The sequence below is a fragment of the Corythoichthys intestinalis genome, chromosome 2, assembly GCF_030265065.1.
Source record: "Corythoichthys intestinalis isolate RoL2023-P3 chromosome 2, ASM3026506v1, whole genome shotgun sequence".
Taxonomy (NCBI): Eukaryota; Metazoa; Chordata; class Actinopteri; order Syngnathiformes; family Syngnathidae; genus Corythoichthys; species Corythoichthys intestinalis.
The window spans coordinates 19927841-19947152 of NC_080396.1; the positions used below are offsets into that span (position 1 = coordinate 19927841).

The following is a 19312-nucleotide window of genomic DNA, read 5'->3' on the forward strand; positions in this document are numbered from 1 at the left end:
AGTGGGTCCTGGTCTTTGTTCCAACTGACCCAGCACAGATATTATAACTAGGGCTGTCAAACGATTAAAAATTTTAATCGAGTTAATTACAGCTTAAAAATTAATTAATCGTAATTAATCGCAATTAATCGCAATTCAAACCATCTATAAAATATGCCATATTTTTCTGTGAACTATATATATATTCTGTAAAATAAATTGTTGGAATGGAAAGATAAGACACAAGATGGATATATACATTCAACATACAGTACATAAGGACTGTAGTGGGCATGTCACTCTACTGTCATTTAAATCTGTCTATGCTGTCCTCACTCCGAAGCGTATTTTCCAAAGCTAGACAGCTAGTGAATGACGCCTTAATAATCAGACTTCTTCCTTTTTCATCTGATTTATTTATAAAATGGCCTCAAACCATTGTCCTCTTTAGACCGTCGTAAAACTACCAAAAAAAAGTACGCAAGCATTGCATTAGCAACAACGTTAGCTTAGCACGCTATACAGATTAAATAGAACATAAACAAAAAGCGTCTCATACAAAAAAATATAACATTTCGCTTATTAACATAATATGTACATTCTTTACAACAACCATACTTACGGACAAATCTTGTCCAAGGATCATATAAGCACAACAGAGACGTCGTGCAGCCACATTGAACTGGCAAGAAACCAATAAACCATGTCGCAAAGCGACCACAAGAGTTCGCTGTTAGCACAAAAAGCCTTGCTGTAAAACTTACCAAAAGGCAGAATACTGTCTGAGCGGGACATGTGCGTTAATTGCGTCAAAAATTTTAACGTGATTAATTAAAAAAACTTAATTACCGCGCGTTAACACGTTAATTTTGACAGCCCTAATTATAACCAATGAGGTTTCAGCAGAAATGAGAAGCACCTGCGTGCAATCAACTGATTGCATTTGTAAAACAGCAGATTGGTGAAAATGTGTCCTCTTAATGGGTTGCAACAAAAACCCGCACCCACTGCGGCCCTTTGTGGAATAGTTTGCCCACCCCTGCTCTCACAGAAACAATGTTAATGATGTAAATGCCATCTTGAGGATTTATTGTCATAATAAACAAATACAGTACTTATGTACTGTATGTTGAATGTATATATTCGTCCGAGTTTTATTCATTTTTTTCTTAATGCATTGCCAAAATGTATATGAAAAATTATCGGGAATGATTGGAATTGAATCGGGAGCACAAAAAAAAAAAAGCAATCAGATCGGGAAATATCGGGATCGGCAGATACTCAAACTAAAACGATCGGGATCGGATCGGGAGCAAAAAAACATGATCGGAACAACTGTAGTTAAAAGGTCTGTGCTTGATCGGTATGAACAAAAACCAGGACCGACAGCGGCCCTCGAGGACCGGTTTGGAGACCCCTGCTCTCATGACTCTGTCCTTAAGATGGCCGACAAGTGACGACGTCTGTCTCTTTTAGTTCGGAAGACGCTTCGCAACATCTAGGCTCATTTATGTGGTATCTCTGAATTCAGCACTGTTTTACATTACGACTTTCCTGTCGCCTTTACGACTTGTAGCTTTGCGACACCTATAAAAACCGGAAACGTCGGGTTCCGCTGGTGGTATTTCTCAATAATTGCTCATTTTGACACGTCAAATCAAACGCCTTGAATTTCCGTCATACTTTGCGAGTGTCATGTTTCCTCTGGTGAGAGAACATGAAAACAACAAAAGCGACGCAGTGTCGACACCATTCATTTCAACTCGTTGGTACGTAGTCGAGCTAATGTAGCCTCACCCTAGCGAAGCCACTCTGTAACATGCAATCGCTCATTGACTTTTTAACTGGATAAACTTGTGACGCTCAAGTATTCGGGTTCTTGGTGCATTGAATGCAAATAATGTGGCTCCAGCAACGACTGAAGGGGCTGCCAGGCTTGTTATCAAGCAGCTGGGCGAGGAGACTTCTCATCGGCTTGCTCATCTTCCTTATTTTTTACTGGTACCTTGGACCAGACCGCAGCTGGAGGATCTTTAGCGGTTCGTCCATGCCAGGCGGGGTGGCTGGACTTTGCCTCCAAGCGGAAATCCACAGATGGCAGTCGATTATGGACCGAGGGGAGGGTTTATACAGCACATCTCTGGAACAGCGAGACACACCCTTTGTGTCAGGTAATGGCCATATTCTTATTGACACTGATTCTAACAAACTCTGGGTCGCATCATCTTCACAGCCTGGTTCGGCTCCGGTCCATCAGACAGAATATTCGCCCATTGTTGGCGTCCATTTGGAGGGGAAGAAGACCGAAGCGCGGGCGTCCATGATGTGGTTCCGAAAAGGATCTGTGCTGTCAGTTCGATGCGCTTCACCTGTGGCCGTGCAGTCGTCCCGGGACTGCGTCAGCATCAGAGAGGAGTTCATCGCCCACAGGAGTCGACACAACGTCTACGTTCAGAGGATTCACATCAACAACCCGTCCGATAAGTCTGCCAGCATCGAGATTTCGTACAACACTCTCAACAGCAAGTTCTCCACCAGTTTTGACAAAGTGGAGGACAAGGAGATCCTGCTCTCATCAGGCAGAGTCCCTTTAGAGAAGAACCTTATGGTGCTGGTGGTGGTAGTCACCAAAAAACTCAACAACAGGATCCAGGTTTTTCCAAAAATGGAGTACACGGACAATATCCTGTCTGTTGTGAGGACTTCAGATCCCATTGAACCGTCCAAGCTGGATGAGACGTTCGCCCGCCTCCGGGAATCAGCCAAAAAAGAGCTCGGTGAGCTACTGAAAGCTAATGTGGACGATCTGGTCATAGATCATCAGAAGGCCTGGATAGATCTCTTCATTTCAGGTAGCCTTTTTCAAGCACGTTATGTTAACTCATTGGTATTAGGAGTGTAAATCGCCAATTACATGACGACTAGTGCTGCAGCGATTAACTCGAGTAATTCGATTAGGAAAAAGCTTCGAATCAAATTTTACTGCTTCGAGGATTCGTTAAATTAGTGACGTTGTCATAGTTTGTTTTGAAAGTGTCTGCATTTAATTTTATTGATTTGAGTGAATACACTTTACCTCGAGTGGCAACAGTGAATATGACATAACACAATTAACATGGCTGAATCCAGCTGCCCCCTGTCAAGACGAACATAAGGTAAGTTTTTGTTTGAGCTAATGTTTTTTATGCATTTGTAATTTAGCTTAAAGGTATATTTAGCAGTTTTTTGTGGGAACATGTGTTTGAACGATTTGTTTAGAGCGTTGTAAAAAGTTAGCATTTAAGCTAGCAGACTTATGCTATGCCAGTTCGCCAATTGTTCTTTTGTTGTACTTAGATCCTCATCCATTTTTTAATACCATATTTTAATTAGGTTTTAAATGCATTAATTGCTCTTGTGAAATGAAAGTGCAATTCTGCATAGTTTGAAGAAACATTTTATTTACAATTTTGTATTCGAATTTAATACGCTTTTAAAAGTGCAACCTTAGCAAGCCTTTGCTTTATATCTCCTAAAATCGATTCTGCAGACATTAAATGCTCCTAATCCGATTACCCGATTATTCAAACTAACAAGTTGATAGATTAATCGATTACTTAAATATTCCATAGCTGCAGCCCTAATGACGACATGATATAATACGAATTGGACACTGTACAAGATTGTAAAAGTCAAAGGAAAACCATCTGTACAATATTGTTTTTTTTTTTTTTTTACAAAGTCAAAAAGAAAACAATCTAGTGGCTATGTACAGTCCCTGACAAAAGTCTTGTCGCTTATCCATTTTGTAGAAACAGTTGCTAATAACCTTTTGATTATTCAATTGGTTTCAGAAATGGATCATATGAAAGCTAAGACCCTCCCAAATGATGTTGAATATACAAAAATACATTTGTACCACTGAAAAAAGATTTATCATTTATTAGAGACATAAAGGTCAAATTTTGGCAAGACAAAAGTTTTGTCGCCTACAGAAAGTAGTGTGAAAATTGAACAAAAAAATGTACTTCAAATACAAAATATGTTACATAACATAAGCGAATTAAGTAGTGGTGCTGTGATATCCAATTTTGATATTTTGTATGATTTCCATGGGCTTGAAGGACTGCATCCATGCGGTTTGGCAAGGATTCATACAATTTATTGATGAAGTCATCAGGAACATCAAAAAAAGCAGTATTGCATGCCTCCCAGAGTTCATCAACATTCTTGGGTTTCGTCTTCCATGCTTCCTCTTTCATCCTACCCCAGACATGCTTATTGATGTTCACTGTTCTGTGGCAAAAGGTGTATTTTTCAGATGATTCTTCCATTGAATTACACCCAAGTCACCGCAAATATTGCAGGAGACCTACTGGAGGCCACATGGATCCGAGATTCACTCAGAAAACAGTGAAGTTTGATGGTGGCAAAATCATGGTCTGGGGTTACATCCAGTATGGGGGTGTGCGAGAGATCTGCAGGGTGGAAGGCAACATAAATAGTCTGAAATATTAACAAATCTTAGCTGCCTCTTACATTCCTAACCATAAAAAGGGACAGATTCTGCAGCAGGATGGTGCTCCATCGCATACTTCAATCTCTACCTCAAAGTTCCTAAAGGCAAAGAAGGTCAAGATCCCCAAGGACTGGCCAGCCCAGTCACCAGACATGAACAGGATGAGAGCGGAAGCATGGAAGACGAAACCCAAGAATGTTGATGAACTCTGGGAGGCATGCAAGACTGCTTCCTTTGATGTTCCTGATGACTTCATCAATAAATTGTATGAATCCTCGCCGAAGCCCATGGAAGTCATACAAAATATTAAATTTGGATCTCGCAGCACCACTACTTAATTCGCTTATGTTATGTAACATATTTTTTAAGTACATTTTTTTTCAATTTTCACACTACTTTCTGTAGGCGGAAAAACTTTTGTCTTGCCAAAATTTTACCTTTATGTTTTCATTAAATGATAAATCTTTTTTCAGTGAAACAAATATATTTTTGTACATTCAACATCATTTGGGCGGGTCTTAGCTTTCATATGAGCCATTTCTGAAACCAATTGAATAATTAAAAGTCAGGTTATTAGCATATTTTTCTACAAAATGGATAAGCGACAAGACTTTTGTCACGGACTGTATTTATTCATGCACCATGTTGCTGGGTAGAGACATCTAGTGTCTACTGTAGCATTAAATACAGTTTATCTGAAAACTATTTCTAGGACAACAAGCAAGCATTTTTTAAAAATGCACTTCCGTTTAAATTACTAAGAAAGTTTGTTAACTAAAATGCATTTTTATTTAGTATTTAACAAATACATTTCACATTTCATACATTCATAAATACATTTAGTTTTGTTTTGAGTACTTTTTCCATCTTCATAAATGGGAAACCCCCTGATGTCCGGCGGTTACACCGCGGATGACTTGAGTCATCATTTGCTTAAAACAAGTTTTCTAATCGACCAATCTTCTGGGAGAGCAACAGTAGTTGTCTAGATCCGGAGTCTCAAACTCAATTTATCCAGGGCCACTTGGGTTGAGAGGGACAGATGTTCCACAAAAAAGTTTCAAATATTTAAAAAAAATGTACAACTAATCAAATGTTGTTATACAGATGAACAATACGTCCGCTCGAAATATCTTTCCTGACGTCTTTGATCTTCTGACACTAAAATGTATTGATATCTTCAGTTTCATATTGCAAACATCATGCAAGTTTGATGTAAGGATCACTCGGTAAACACCTTAAAAGGATAAACCAACTAGGGCTGCAGCTATCGAATATTTTAGTAGTCGATTAACCGATGGACTACTTACTTCGAATAATCGGGTAATCGGATAAGGAACATGAGAAATTAAAATAGCTGAGCCTCAATTGGTATAATTTTTTTTTTAATGAGGATATATGTACAACAAAAGAACAATTGGCTAACTTACATAGAAAAAGTCCGCTAGCTTAAATGCTATAAAATACTAGTTCAATTTTTTTTTTTTTTTTACATTGCTCTTAACAAATGGTTCAGACACATATTCCCATAAAAAAAACTGCTAAATATACCTATAAACTAAATTAAGAATGCATTAAAACACATTAGCTCAAATAAAAACTTAGCTTACGTTGGTCTTAACAGGGAGCAGTTGGATTCAGCCATGTGAAAAGAGGCAGACCAGAGGGCAGTGTATCCACCCTCATCAATAAAACTAAGTGCAAACACTTTCAAAATAAACCATTAAACGCCACTTTAATTAAACGAATACTCGAAGCAACAAAATTCAAATATTTTTTGTAATCAAATACTCGAGTTAATCAATAAGTCGTTGCAGCACTAAAACCAACATTGCATATTTTCTCATGCAACATAAATTTTATTTACAAAATAGGCAGGCCTGAAGCTTCATGTAACAGCCTGCCTTCAAGCTGCTGTAGGGTCGTTCCGGCGTCCGTCAGTTAGCGCCAGCCACAGTTGCCCGCACAGATGCCTGATCAAAATCCTTTTTTTATCGGCTTCTTCTTTTTGATAATCGGCCGATGGTTGATGTGGGGGGGGGGAGTCCATATATCGGTCAACCTCTACATAACACCTTTTGTCCAACTGCGCTGCTAAAATCGGACAAAACAAAGTTCCCTAGTGTTGCTTTAAGAAAATATTTGTTATTAAAAGATAATGGAAAAGGTCTCTAAACAAGTCAACTTTGGCTGATGAATACACTTTGGTTGACAAACAATGCTGAACACTGACATTAGCCTGAGCTAGCTTGTTCAGAAAATGGTAGCAAAATTCAGTCTCACAATTTGGAGACCGCTCTTAAAGGGATCCTCTATTTTTAAGACAAGTAATTCTTAAAAGATAGATGTTAGTATGAGTTATAATAATTTGATATTAAAACCCCTCTTAATGTTTTTGTGTTAATAAAGTTTGTAAAATTATTTTAAGTGATAGGTTGCCATTCTTGTTACGTCACAGTGCGTGACGTCACTGGGCCCGTTACCGAAATTCCAGCATGTCACTCGTTAGCTTTCCCAACATGTCGTCGGTTCTACCCTTCCTATTTGAACCAGATCTGAAAAGTGAGGAGCAGGACAGCACTGTCGGTCGTTCACAAGACGAGCTTCAGGGAAAAATGCGTGCAGCAAATACCTGATAAGACAAAAGTTGGGCAATAGTCTCAATGACAACAGAGCGAGAGAGCATATGCTGTTGGGAACTCCGGTTGGGAGCGAGAGTGTATGCTGTTGGGAACTCCAGTTTTATTAGCAGATATTCAAGGTAAGCATATTGCGTTTTCAAACTTATCCCAATATAATAATGTAGATTGTTAGCATCCAGAGCTGTTGTGTGCTTTACATACAGTACAGGCCAAAGAGCACACCTTGTATAATCCATGTCTTGTACATTGTAACGCGCGGTGGGTAGGATATGTGTATAAAAGTACCAAAAACGGGAGAAGCTTCCACTTACGCAAATTTTATTCACAAAAAATATTTCCACCTTGACCACTCATCACTCGGGAGCTCAGCAGTACACAAACACGAACTCCAACATTGTTGTAAGGTCCATGTCAGAGTCACTGTCGTCACTGTAGCGTGCCATAGTGCTTTGATTATTTGGTATGATTTGGGGAAAACTCCCACGAAGAATAGTCAACAAAAAAGATAGCAATAGTACTCCAAATCCGCGTTTTTTACTCACTCGAAGATCCAGGAATTAGACCGATCCCATGGCAATGTTGCAGCCGCGATTAGGCCGTCGATTCCACAAAATAGACTGATCCGAAAAGCTGCTGTGGGACCGACGAATAAAAAAAAATAGACAGATCCGAAACCAATATTGCAGACGCGGCGGTACCGTCGGATCCATAAAATGGACGGATCCCTTACTTGACTGAGGATCCAGTAAAAATGTTCGGGTGCCAGTTGTAACGCGTGGTGGGTAGGATACGTGCATACAGGGACCAAAAAGGGGGAGAAGCTTCCACTTATGCACATTTATTCACTAAAAATAATAATTCCACCTTGACTACTAATTTCACTCCCCTTGTTTCCATTTGACTGGAAATTGCATCCAAAAGCAGCACATCGTGGCATTGTACTTCGTGAGTTTGAGCAGCAATAAGCAATTGTTGATCACTCTATACATTTGGAAAGATCCCAATGACGTCATCACTGCGAGCCCGCAAACCATGGCGCCAACTAACGGTCAAAATATGTAGTAAATATTATAAAATATTGCCAGTGATTCAACATTTTATGTGTTTCTAACAACATATTTTAGTACAAGAGAACAATTGTGGTTTATTAGAGCCTACATGTATTTAAAGTGCATGTGACACGAAAAAGCATGTTTATTTCATAATACACGCGGTATTTTATGCTCCTGAATGATATGGACCGCTTGGATGTGTGTGGAAGCGATCGCTATATTTATTTAGTTTTTTGAATCCCGCGCCATGAAAATGAGTGACTTCCGGCTTCGGTCTTGCATTACTGAGGAGGGCGCTGTGACGTGTACGGTAGAAGACGTCTTCTTCACTATACAGCGTACTGTTGAGTATGAGGACGAAGGATTCAGCTGATTTTGTGGATTAATACGTTTATTTTTCGCATCACGCCAGCCAAACGGCTGCAGAAAAATCATTCTGTATGAGGGAGAGGCGTATGCGCCTTTTTGGAGTTTCAAAAGGTTCCCATTCACCGTGGATATTTATTGTGGGACCATTGGACTTATGAGGAAGTGAGTAAACATCTTGTTTTGTATTATGTCAAATACGAATACAGCAATTACAAAGTAAACACTACAAACTTTCTTTAAATAAAGGACTACTTACGTTTGATCATTGATAGGCATGTAAAAAGCTCTCCTCATGCACATTAGCAGCACGTTAGCTGCACAACAACTGCAGCCACCCTCCTCCGGGGAACGAACTTTAAATTGCTCTCCGCCAGGCGGTTTGCCGATCCGCGAAGACAATCGACAACCCAGTCGTCATGTCAATAAATCCAGGCTAGTTATGTGTGATTTTCCGCTTCGAAGACTTTGAAACATCACTCGGTTCGGGTTAGCATGTCGGCTAGCTGTCACGCCTTTTGGTTTGTTTACATTCTCCGAAGCCGGGGAAGGGAAATGACATATGTCCGATTTAGGTGTCATAAAATATCGTTCGGGAGGTGCGACAGTAAAGGTGAAGTCGACAGTTTTGACCATTATGGAGTAATTTTGCCATGTCGTCCTGAATAAATGCATTTTTATTATTTCATATTCCATTTAGCACAAGACTGTTATTTGTCATGACCATGCCATTTATTTAGCAATTGGGGAAAATACTTGGATTAAAAGAATATCCTATAAAAATATTGAAGTAAAGAGAGTAGAAACAATGACATTTTGCAGCTCTCTTCGTCGCGTTTTCCTCGTTGTGAATAGTTCCCCCTCAACGGGCTGACTGGTCCTTCTCAAGCCATTTATATAGCTATTGGGGAAAAATACTTGGATAAAAAGAATATCCTGTAAAAATATTGGAGAAGAGAGACTGAAACAATGACATTTTGCGGCTCTCTTCGTCGCGTTTTCCTCGTTCTGAATAATTCCCTCTCAATGGGCTGAATAGTAAAACCGATGAGCCCAGTCTGCCGCTGACGTCATCCACTTGTTGGGGACGCTAAAGCCCTATAATGGTAGGCATGGCTAACCGGCAGATTAAAAGACTAATTTCTCGTCATCTGCGCTTTGCTAAATTGTTGTATATAGTCAAATCTTCTCAAAATATGATTCTAATTCACATAATAATGCCATTTAAGACTTTTTCTTCTGTCGTATGCTAGGATCACTTTAACAAAGTCAGCTTCCTGGAAACTCCCACTTTTGCTTCTCTTTCCAGGCGTGGAGATGAAAAAGATCACAGACTCCAACACGCCGTCGAGTCGCACAGTGAACGCCACCCTCTACTATATCCTGTCCTCCTCGACGGCTCCCCTGCTGGAGCGGAGGCTTAGCAACGAGGAACGCGCCCGCCTGGAATCTAGCCTCAACTACGCCGACCATTGCTTCAGCGGCCACGCCACCATGCACGCTGAGAACCTCTGGCCTGAGAGGGTGAGCAGCACTGCTCAGATCCTGCAGCTGGTCACTCTTTGGACCCTGACCTTACAGAAGAGAGGCTGCAAAGCGCTGGTAGCGGCCGGCGCCCATGGAGCCATGCAGGGCATGGTGCTGAGCTTCGGAGGACTTCAGTTCACCGAGAACCACCTGCAGTTCCAGGCCGACCCGGACGTGCTGCACAACAGTTACGCCCTTAGGGGGATCCGCTACAACCGAGACCTCATCAACTTAGCAGTACTGCCCGACGCGGAGGGAAAACCTTTCCTCCACGTCTTGGTCAAGCCCCAGGAGAAGCCCGTCAAGCTCTACGCGTGTGAGGCCGGTTGCCTCAATGAGCCCGTGGAGCTGACATCTGAGGAGAAAGGTCACACCTTCCCAGTCATGGTGACCCAGCCCATCACCCCGCTGCTTTACTTCTCCACTGACCTGCGCCACTTGCAGGACCTGCGCCACACATTGCACCTCAAGGCCATCCTGGACCATCAGGAGCATATGGCCAACAGGTACCCGGGGCTGCCCTTCCTCTTTTGGTTCAGCGTGGCCTCGCTCATTATTCTCTTTCACCTTTTCCTCTTCAAACTCATTTACAACGAGTACTGTGGCCCCAGTGCCAAGCCCCTCTTCAGGAGCAAGGTGTAATATCACACCAATGCCAGATAAATGATTGCAAACTGATTATTTTTTGTGTGTTTGTGGTCGGAATTTTCAGGGGTTAAGTTCTCACGCTGCATAATTTCATTTTCCTTAAGCATACATTTACCTCATTGGGTACCACTGACGCCACTAGACATCCAATCCAGTTACACTGGGGGGCTGCCAGCCCTCCCAGTCAAGATGGATTATACTTCTGGGCTCGTTAATGGCAGCCAATGATTTAAAGGAGTGCACTATACAGGTTTAAGTCATACTTAATTCAATTTGAAATGAACTTCGAATCAATTACGTAATGTGAAAAAGTGGTTGGCACGAACAAATGCCTACCTGGATACAATTTTAAAAAGCAACAAATTCGTAAAGCATAAATTGAAAAAAAAAAAAAAAAAACTAAATTCTGTTTCAAATTGTCTCTCAACTTACGCTCATTTGCCAGAAATCAAAATCTTACCAATGTTTGTCAATGTAAAATTGTTCAAAGTTTACGCATCTTCTTAAAATCGATGTGCGCCTGCTGACACTTTGCCACGTTCCAACATTTCTTTCTTTGCTGTGTGTTGCTGTTTTATAATGAATCATTCGATTAAATTATCAAAAAAATAACCTGCTTGTGTAGTCTCTCATTTGGTCCAGGAAGCCCCACAAATGAGTACATTTTCCATTTCATCCATTCATTAAGTAGTAAACGTACAGTGCCCTCCATAATTATTGGCACCCCTGAAAAATGTTTTTTAGCTTCTAATAATTGTTTTTTTATTCAAATAATATGGGACCTTAATGGAAAAAAGAGAAAAATTCAACCTTCAATACAAGTGCATTCATTCAGTGGGGAAAAAATCCCACATAAAGAAAAAAATATTTGACATCAAATAATGTGTGTCACAATTATTAGCACCCCTGGTGTTAATACTTTGTACAACCCCCTTTTGCCAACAAAACAAGGTCTGGGGACTGAGATGGCCATGGGAGGAGCTTGATTTTGTTTCTGGTGAACCATTTCTGTGTAGATTTGGCCATATGTTTAGGGTCATTGTCTTGCTGGAAGACCCAGTGACGACCCATCTTCAGCTTTCATGCAGAGGGCCTCAGATTTTGATTTAAAATGTCCTGGTATTTCAAAGCATTCATGATGCCATGCACCCTAACAAGGTTCCCAAGGCCTTTGGAAGCGAAACAGCCCCACAGCATCACTGACCCACCCCCATACTTCACAGTGGGTACGAGGTGCTTTTCAGCATGCACATCTTTCGTGGCATGCCAGACCCACTTAGAGTGTTTGTTGCCAAAAAGCTCAATCTTGGTCTCACACAAAAATACACACGGTCCCAGGCTTTAACTGAGACCGTGTGCTTTGGTCAGATGAGACCAAGATTGAGCTTTTGAGATTTTTTTTCCCCACTGAATAAATGCACTTGTATTGAAGGTTGGATTTTTCTCGTTTTTTCCATTAAGGTCCCATATTATTTGAATAAAAAAAATATATCAGAAGCTAAAAAACACATCTTTTTCAAGGGTGCCAATAATTATGGAGGGCACTGTACAGTTGTGGTCAAAAGTTTACATACACTTGTGAAGAACATAATGTCATGGCTCTCTTGAGTTTCCAGTTATTACTACAACTGATTTTTCTCCGATAGAGTGATTGAAATAGATACTTCTTTGTCACAAAAAAAAAAACATTCATGAAGTTTGGTTCTTTTAGACTTTATTATGGGTTAACAGAAAAAGTGATCAAATCTGCTGGGTCAAAAATATACATACAGCAACACGAATTAGCAATTTTGACTTCTCTGAGGCCATTTAAATAGGGCTCATTGGATGCAAACGCTACAATGGGAAAGTCAAAGGAGCTCAGCATGGACTTGAAAAAGCGAATCATTGACTTGAACAAGTCAAGAAAGTCACTTGGAGCCATTTCAAAGCAGCTGCAGGTCCCAAGAGCAACAGTGCAAACAATTGTAAGTATAAAGTGCATGGCACTGTTTTGGCACTGCCACTATCAGGAAGAAAAAGAAAGCTATCATCTGCTGCTGAGAGAAAATTGGTCAGGAGGGTGAAGATTCAACCGAGAATCACCAAAAAGCAGATCTGCCAAGAATTAGAAGCTGCTGGAACACAGGTGTCAGTGTCCACAGTCAAGCGTGTTTTGCATCTCCATGGACTGAGAGGCTGCCGTGCAAGAAGGAAGCCCTTGCTCCAAAAGCGGCACCTTAAGGCTCGACTGAAGTTTGCTGCTGATCACATGGACAAAGATAAGACCTTCTGGAGGAAAGTTCTGTGGTCAGACGAAACAAAAATCGAGCTGTTTGGCCACAATGCCCAGCAATATGTTTGGAGGAGAAAAGGTGAGGCCTTTAACCCCAAGTACACCATGCCTACCGTCAAGCACGGTGGTGGTAGCATTATGCTGTGGGGCTGTTTTGCTGAGAGTAAACGGGATAATGAAGAAGGAGGATTTTCTTCAAATTCTAAAGTCATCAGCCCGAAGATTGGGTCTTGGGCGCAGTTGGGTGTTCCAACAGGACAATGACCCCAAACACACATCAAAAGTGGTAATGGAATGGCTAAATCAGGCTAGATTTAAGGTTTTCGAATGGCCTTCCCAAAGTCCCCATTGAGAACTTGTGGACAATGCCTCAGAAACAAGTCCATGTCAGAAAGCCATCAAATTTAACTGAACTGCACCAATTCTGTCAAGAGGAGTGGTCAAAGATTCAACCAGAAGCTTGTGGATGGCTACCAAAAGCGCCTAATTGAAGTGAAAATGGCCAAGGGACATGTTACCAAATATTAGTGCCGCTGTATGTCTATTTTTGACCCAGCAGATTTGATCACTTTTTTCTGTTCACGCATAATAAAGTCATAAAAGAACCAAACTTCATGAATGTTTTTTGTGACGAAGTATCTTCCAATCACTCTATCGGAGAAAAATCAGAGTTGTAGAAATAACTGGAAACTCAAGAGAGCCATGACATTATGTTCTTCACAAGTGTATGTAAACTTTTGACCACAATTTATAAGCCAGGAGTTTGTATATTTAAACTTCAAAGAAAAAAATATCAGAAATGTTCTTAATTCAAGAATATTGTTCAAAAATGTAATTTGAAACTTTTTTTTCTTGATTTATGTGAAAAATGACTAACTTTTAGATGTATGGGCTCAATATGAACAAATATTTACTTGAATGGAAGAATCTGACGCTTTAATCTATTAACTAGCCTTTAACACTCAAAAAAAAGATGAATTATTTGACTAGATTAAAAAAAAAAAAAGTATCAGATTAAGATGTTATAAATTTGCACTGTGAAAGTTAGTTGAGGTCAATACAGATTTATTTTGCATGAATCATTTAGCCTATAGGTTCGTATTGGTGAGAAATGTAGCCCTGACAACCATTCACCAAATATGTTTGGTCTTATTAATGTCCCGTCCATATGCAGCAAAAAGTACACATGCAGGTCTTGCTGTTATACTGTATCATCTCTACCAACAGGGCCGGCCCAGGCCATTTGGGGGCCCCAAGCAAAATAATGCAAAGGGTACCATATTTTTGGTCCACCATTTCGTCACAGTGTACTGTGAAACCCATACATGCAATCCAACCCATCCATCCAAATTTTGTATATTAATCAGATTTTGTTGCACTGCATACTTCAAACTTCTCACCCCAAATGATTGTCAGTACTTACAGTAGATAGCGCCAAACCTTTTTCTAAAAGAGGAAAGAAAGAAGTTAAGAACTTTTATTTTTTTAAGTTTGTAATCAAGTCTCAAAACTCACGCAAGTCAGATAAAGAAAACTGTAGTAAACAAAATAGAATATAAATTAAACAATTGCCAGATTGGGGGCCCCCTTGTGGTCAGGGGCCCTAAGCAGCTGCATAGCCTGCGTATAGGCTGTGCCGGCCCTGCCTACCATTATTAAGACCAAACCTATGCCCTTGCCTCTATACAGTGCCTTGCAAAAGTATTCGGCCCCGTTGAATCTTGCAACCTTTCGCCACATTTCAGGTTTCAAACATAAAGATATGAAATTTAATTTTTTTGTCAAGAATCAACAACAAGTGGGACACAATCGTGAAGTGGAACAACATTTATTGGATAATTTAAACTTTTTTAACAAATAAAAAACTGAAAAGTGGGGCGTGCAATATTATTCGGCCCCTTTACTTTCAGTGCAGCAAACTCACTCCAGAAGTTCAGTGAGGATCTCTGAATGATCCAATGTTGTCCTAAATGACCGATGATGATAAACAGAATGCACCTGTGTGTAATCAAGTCGCCGTATAAATGCACCTGCTCTGTGATAGTCTCAGGGTTCTGTTTAAAGTGCAGAGAGCATTATGAAAACCAAGGAACACACCAGGCAGGTCCGAGATACTGTTGTGGAGAAGTTTAAAGCCGGATTTGGATACAAAAAGATTTCCCAAGCTTTAAACATCTCAAGGAGCACTGTGCAAGCCATCATATTGAAATGGAAGGATCATCAGACCACTGCAAATCTACCAAGACCCGGCCGTCCTTCCAAACTTTCTTCTCAAACAAGGAGAAAACTGATCAGAGATGCAGCCAAGAGGCCCATGATCACTCTGGATGAACTGCAGAGATCTACAGCTGAGGTGGGAGAGTCCGTCCATAGGACAACAATCAGTCGTACACTGCACAAATCTGGCCTTTATGGAAGAGTGGCAAGAAGAAAGCCATTTCTCAAAGATATCCATAAAAAGTCTCGTTTAAAGTTTGCCACAAGCCACCTGGGAGACACACCAAACATGTGGAAGAAGGTGCTCTGGTCAGATGAAACCAAAATTGAACTTTTTGGCCACAATGCAAAACGATATGTTTGGCGTAAAAGCAACACAGCTCATCACCCTGAACACACCATCCCCACTGTCAAACATGGTGGTGGCAGCATCATGGTTTGGGCCTGCTTTTCTTCAGCAGGGACAGGAAAGATGGTTAATATTGACGGGAAGATGGATGCAGCCAAATACAGGAACATTCTGGAAGAAAACCTGTTGGTATCTGCACAAGACCGGAGACTGGGACGGAGATTTATCTTCCAACAGGACAATGATCCAAAACATAACATAAAACCAAATCTACAATGGAATGGTTAAAAAAAAAAACGTATCCAGGTGTTAGAATGGCCAAGTCAAAGTCCAGACCTGAATCCAATCGAGAATCTGTGGAAAGAGCTGAAGACTGCTGTTCACAAACACTCTCCATTCAACCTCACTGAGCTCGAGCTGTTTTGCATGGAAGAATGGGCAAGAATGTCAGTCTCTCGATGTGCAAAACTGATAGAAACATACCCCAAGCGACTTGCAGCTGTAATTGGAGCAAAAGGTGGCGCTACAAAGTATTAACGCAAGGGGGCCGAATAATATTGCACGCCCCACTTTTCAGTTTTTTATTTGTTAAAAAAGTTTAAATTATCCAATAAATTTTGTTCCACTTCACAATTGCACTTTTGCAAGGCACTGTACATGTACTTGAACTGCTAGTACAATTACTTGACCTTTTTTTATTTTTAATCCACCATTCATCATCAAGGCTGTGATTGTGGCTTTTCATTTTATTTAGAGAGTACAGGCAGAAAAAAAATCTTTTAGGGGTCAAAGAAAAGAGAGCCTCAGAGCTCCTTTCCAATCAGCCCTTGGACCCCGGCTTGAGGCTGGCGAAGGGTTTGGAGTTGCGCAGCGAGGCGCAAATCTCCTGTAGGAAGGCCACCACGTTGAGGTCCCTGTCAGACTTCTTGCCGTCCAGGATAACCACCAACGTAAAATGCGGCTCGGGCCGAGCCAGGTAGTAGGTGCTCTGCACCTTGTCGTCGTAAAAGTGCACCACCTTGTCCGGCGCGTTGAGCTCGGCGGCGCGGTCGCCCATCATCATCACCACGTTGGGCCAGTGCGCGAGCGGGCGCTCACCCGACGGCAGCGACACCACGGCGGGGAACTGTTCCACGCCCTTGGGGGCCTCCCGGTAAGAGCGCGGGTGGTGGTAGCCGTGGCCCTGGAAACTGGCCGAGCCGCGGTTGTCGAACACCAGCGAGACGCTGCCGGCGTCGTGCTTACGCACGAACGAGCAGATCTTGCCGTGGTAGTCGGGGGCGGCGCGCGCCGTCAAGGCACGCATGTCGGCCGGCGCCGTCTGCCGGCTTAGCGCCTCGTGGAAGTAGAAGCTGAACTTGGCCAAGAGGGATGACTGGAAGCGCTGCAGCCAAAGGTACAGGTGTGGCGGCTGGACGCTTTTCTGGGACTGACCTCCGAAAAGATGCTTCCGCGTTTCCTTCTGCCGCTGGAAGAGCTGACCCCACGCCGCCAGCTTGGCGGCGGCACCGTGCAGGCTGAGCAGCGAGGGCAGGAATCGCCACTCGGACACCTGCGCCTGGCATCGCAGCAGCTGCGTCACCACATCCGCCTCCGTCTGGAAGCTTTCCTCCAAGCGGCCCAGAATCGGGTGGTGGAACTTGGAGCTGTACTTGTTCGTGACGGCGTCCAGCGCGTTCGCCAGAGCCTCGCTGTTTACATTCTTCTGCGCGGCCATCGCGTGCATCTTCTCGTAGAGCTCGGCCATGTCCACGCGGGCCTGCGCAAAGTGGCAGAGCTGCTCGGCCAGGTGGCACAGCAGCTCCTCTAGGTACGACGCCGGCTGGCCGTGCCGCCCCGACGCCACCACCTTGCGCAGCTCATTGTGAAGGGACGTGTAGATGGTGCGCGTGGAATCCTTGCGGCTGAAGAATGACTGACCTCCCATTTTCTGTCCCAGGAAGGTCATGTTGTGGTAAGCCTTCTCGGCGGCGGCCAGGTGAGCCATGGCGGCCAGCAGCGCCGTCCACACGGCGCCGGAGCTGCGGCTGCTGTTGTCCTTTTCTTTCTCCACGTAGTCCTTGGCGCGGTCGAAGGAGAACATGCCTAGTTGCGTAAAGAAGCTTTCCAAGATGGCCTGCTCGCGGGGCACCGGTCGGAGGAGCTCCTCACCCGTTGCAGAGTCAGCCATGATGGTCTGTGCTTCCCGCAGCGTCTCAAAACTTGGGCAGTCGGCAGGTGTTGCCAATATGCACTCTGGGGTGGTGTGGCTCAGTGGTGGAGTAGTTGCCCCCTAACCCAGAGGGTGTGGGTTCGGTTCTCCTATTTGTAATGCCGGTCACATTGAAAATGGACAGCGGCCCCTTGGGTATGCAGGTAACACATGGTACACGCCAAGTTGGTTGATCATTCTTAAAAAAAAAAAAAAAAAAAAAAAACGAAGAGATAATGAGGTCAAGCAGCCCACTTCACTTTTCCTTCCCCCCGGCGAGTATTTATGACGTACGTCTCAAGCTTGCGTCCTCTTATTTCCTTTGGTTAAAGGCCACAGATCAGCACTTTTCTTCAGCATTTTTATCAATCGAACATCTATATCTTCCACGTACCTCTGGTTTGGATCAAATAGAACATTTCCAACGTGAAAAGTAGAACAGCTGCCATCTTGTGTTGATGTCAACACGACGGCAAGCCCAAAGGGACAAAACAACAATTGGATTTACGCGATTGTAAATTCATGAACGTGAAACATTTTGACGTGAGAAGGGTTTCGTTTTGGTTAATTCGAAAGAGAGCGAAACCAGGAACAGTAACTCAGTGAACGTACTTTTCAAAGGGGATCAAATTTGTTTCATAATTTAACAATTTTTAATAAATTCAGATTGCCACGATTTTTTTTTTTTTTTTTGCAAAAACACACCTAGAGGTTGAGATCATTTGACGATATAATCCCCCATAGTATCGTTTCATACAAGGACACAGTAATCACAACTGAAATACATTTAGGAGTAGGGTTGACAACTCCCTGAAAAAAAATCAAAAATTGGGAGGGCCAGCTGGCCCGATAACCATAAGCGGAGTTTAAGGGGGGGTGCAGGTAGGCCAGGCCCCCCTGGTGGCCGAAAAGTGTCATTGCATGTAATTGACTTTCCTATATAAATATATATATATATATATATATATATATATATAAGTTGTAAATCAAGAAAACAACAAAAATTAATTAAATGAACAAAAAAAGATATTTTCATAATGGGTCTGAATTATTTTTCGAACAGATCATGTGACTAGCCCCTTAGAAAAAAAAATGGGGAGGGCAATTTTATTTTCTATAAATGAATTTTTTCTTTGATTGAAAATATTGTTTTATGAGTGAAGCAACTTTTTGGGGGATTGATTGATTTAGACAAAAATGCCCTACCCATAATGTGGCCCAAACACAAAAAGGATTGCTAAAATCAAAGAAAACTGTGAAAGGTGTTCAAATGCAAATTTTTGAGCCTCAAATATTTTTTCGCATTCAAAAACTTTTTTTCTATTATTAAAATTGTTTTTTGATTGAAGTGATTTTTATTTTGAAAACATATTTTTTTTGTATGAAGCAACTTATTTTAGATTGATTAATAATGACACAAATGTCCTTGCCAAATGTGGCCCAAACACAAAACAACATTACTTCAATCAAAAAGTTGCTTCAATCAAAAAAATGACTTCCAAAAAAAAAAAAAAAAAAAATCAAACAAAAATAGTTTTCAAATGCATTTTTTGAATTTCAAATTAATT

General features: G+C 41.8%; 2 protein-coding genes across 4 annotated transcripts; one reads left to right on the top strand and one right to left on the bottom strand.

Moving 5' to 3' along the window:
* The first annotated feature begins 1540 nt into the window (after nucleotides 1-1540).
* On the top strand, nucleotides 1541-11324 carry kiaa2013 (KIAA2013 ortholog). Of its 2 annotated transcripts, XM_057860143.1 has the most exons (3): nucleotides 1541-1748; nucleotides 1995-2831; nucleotides 9847-11324. In XM_057860143.1, exons 1-3 carry the CDS (start codon nucleotides 1697-1699, stop codon nucleotides 10704-10706), a joined length of 1749 nt encoding a protein of 582 aa, XP_057716126.1. In that variant the 5' UTR covers nucleotides 1541-1696; the 3' UTR covers nucleotides 10707-11324. The 2 variants fall into 2 exon arrangements, with proteins under 2 accessions (XP_057716126.1, XP_057716118.1); XM_057860135.1 differs by having other exon boundaries at nucleotides 1578-2831.
* A 2389-nt stretch (nucleotides 11325-13713) lies between these two features.
* On the bottom strand, nucleotides 13714-18204 carry kics2 (KICSTOR subunit 2). 2 transcript variants are annotated; one of them, XM_057860164.1, is made up of 2 exons: nucleotides 18039-18204; nucleotides 13714-17943 (listed from the first exon to the last, which is right to left on the bottom strand). In XM_057860164.1, exon 2 carries the CDS (start codon nucleotides 17721-17723, stop codon nucleotides 16374-16376), a length of 1350 nt encoding a protein of 449 aa, XP_057716147.1. In that variant the 5' UTR covers nucleotides 17724-17943; nucleotides 18039-18204; the 3' UTR covers nucleotides 13714-16373. The 2 variants fall into 2 exon arrangements, with proteins under 2 accessions (XP_057716147.1, XP_057716156.1); XM_057860173.1 differs by having other exon boundaries at nucleotides 18139-18188.
* Nucleotides 18205-19312: the final 1108 nt, after the last annotated feature.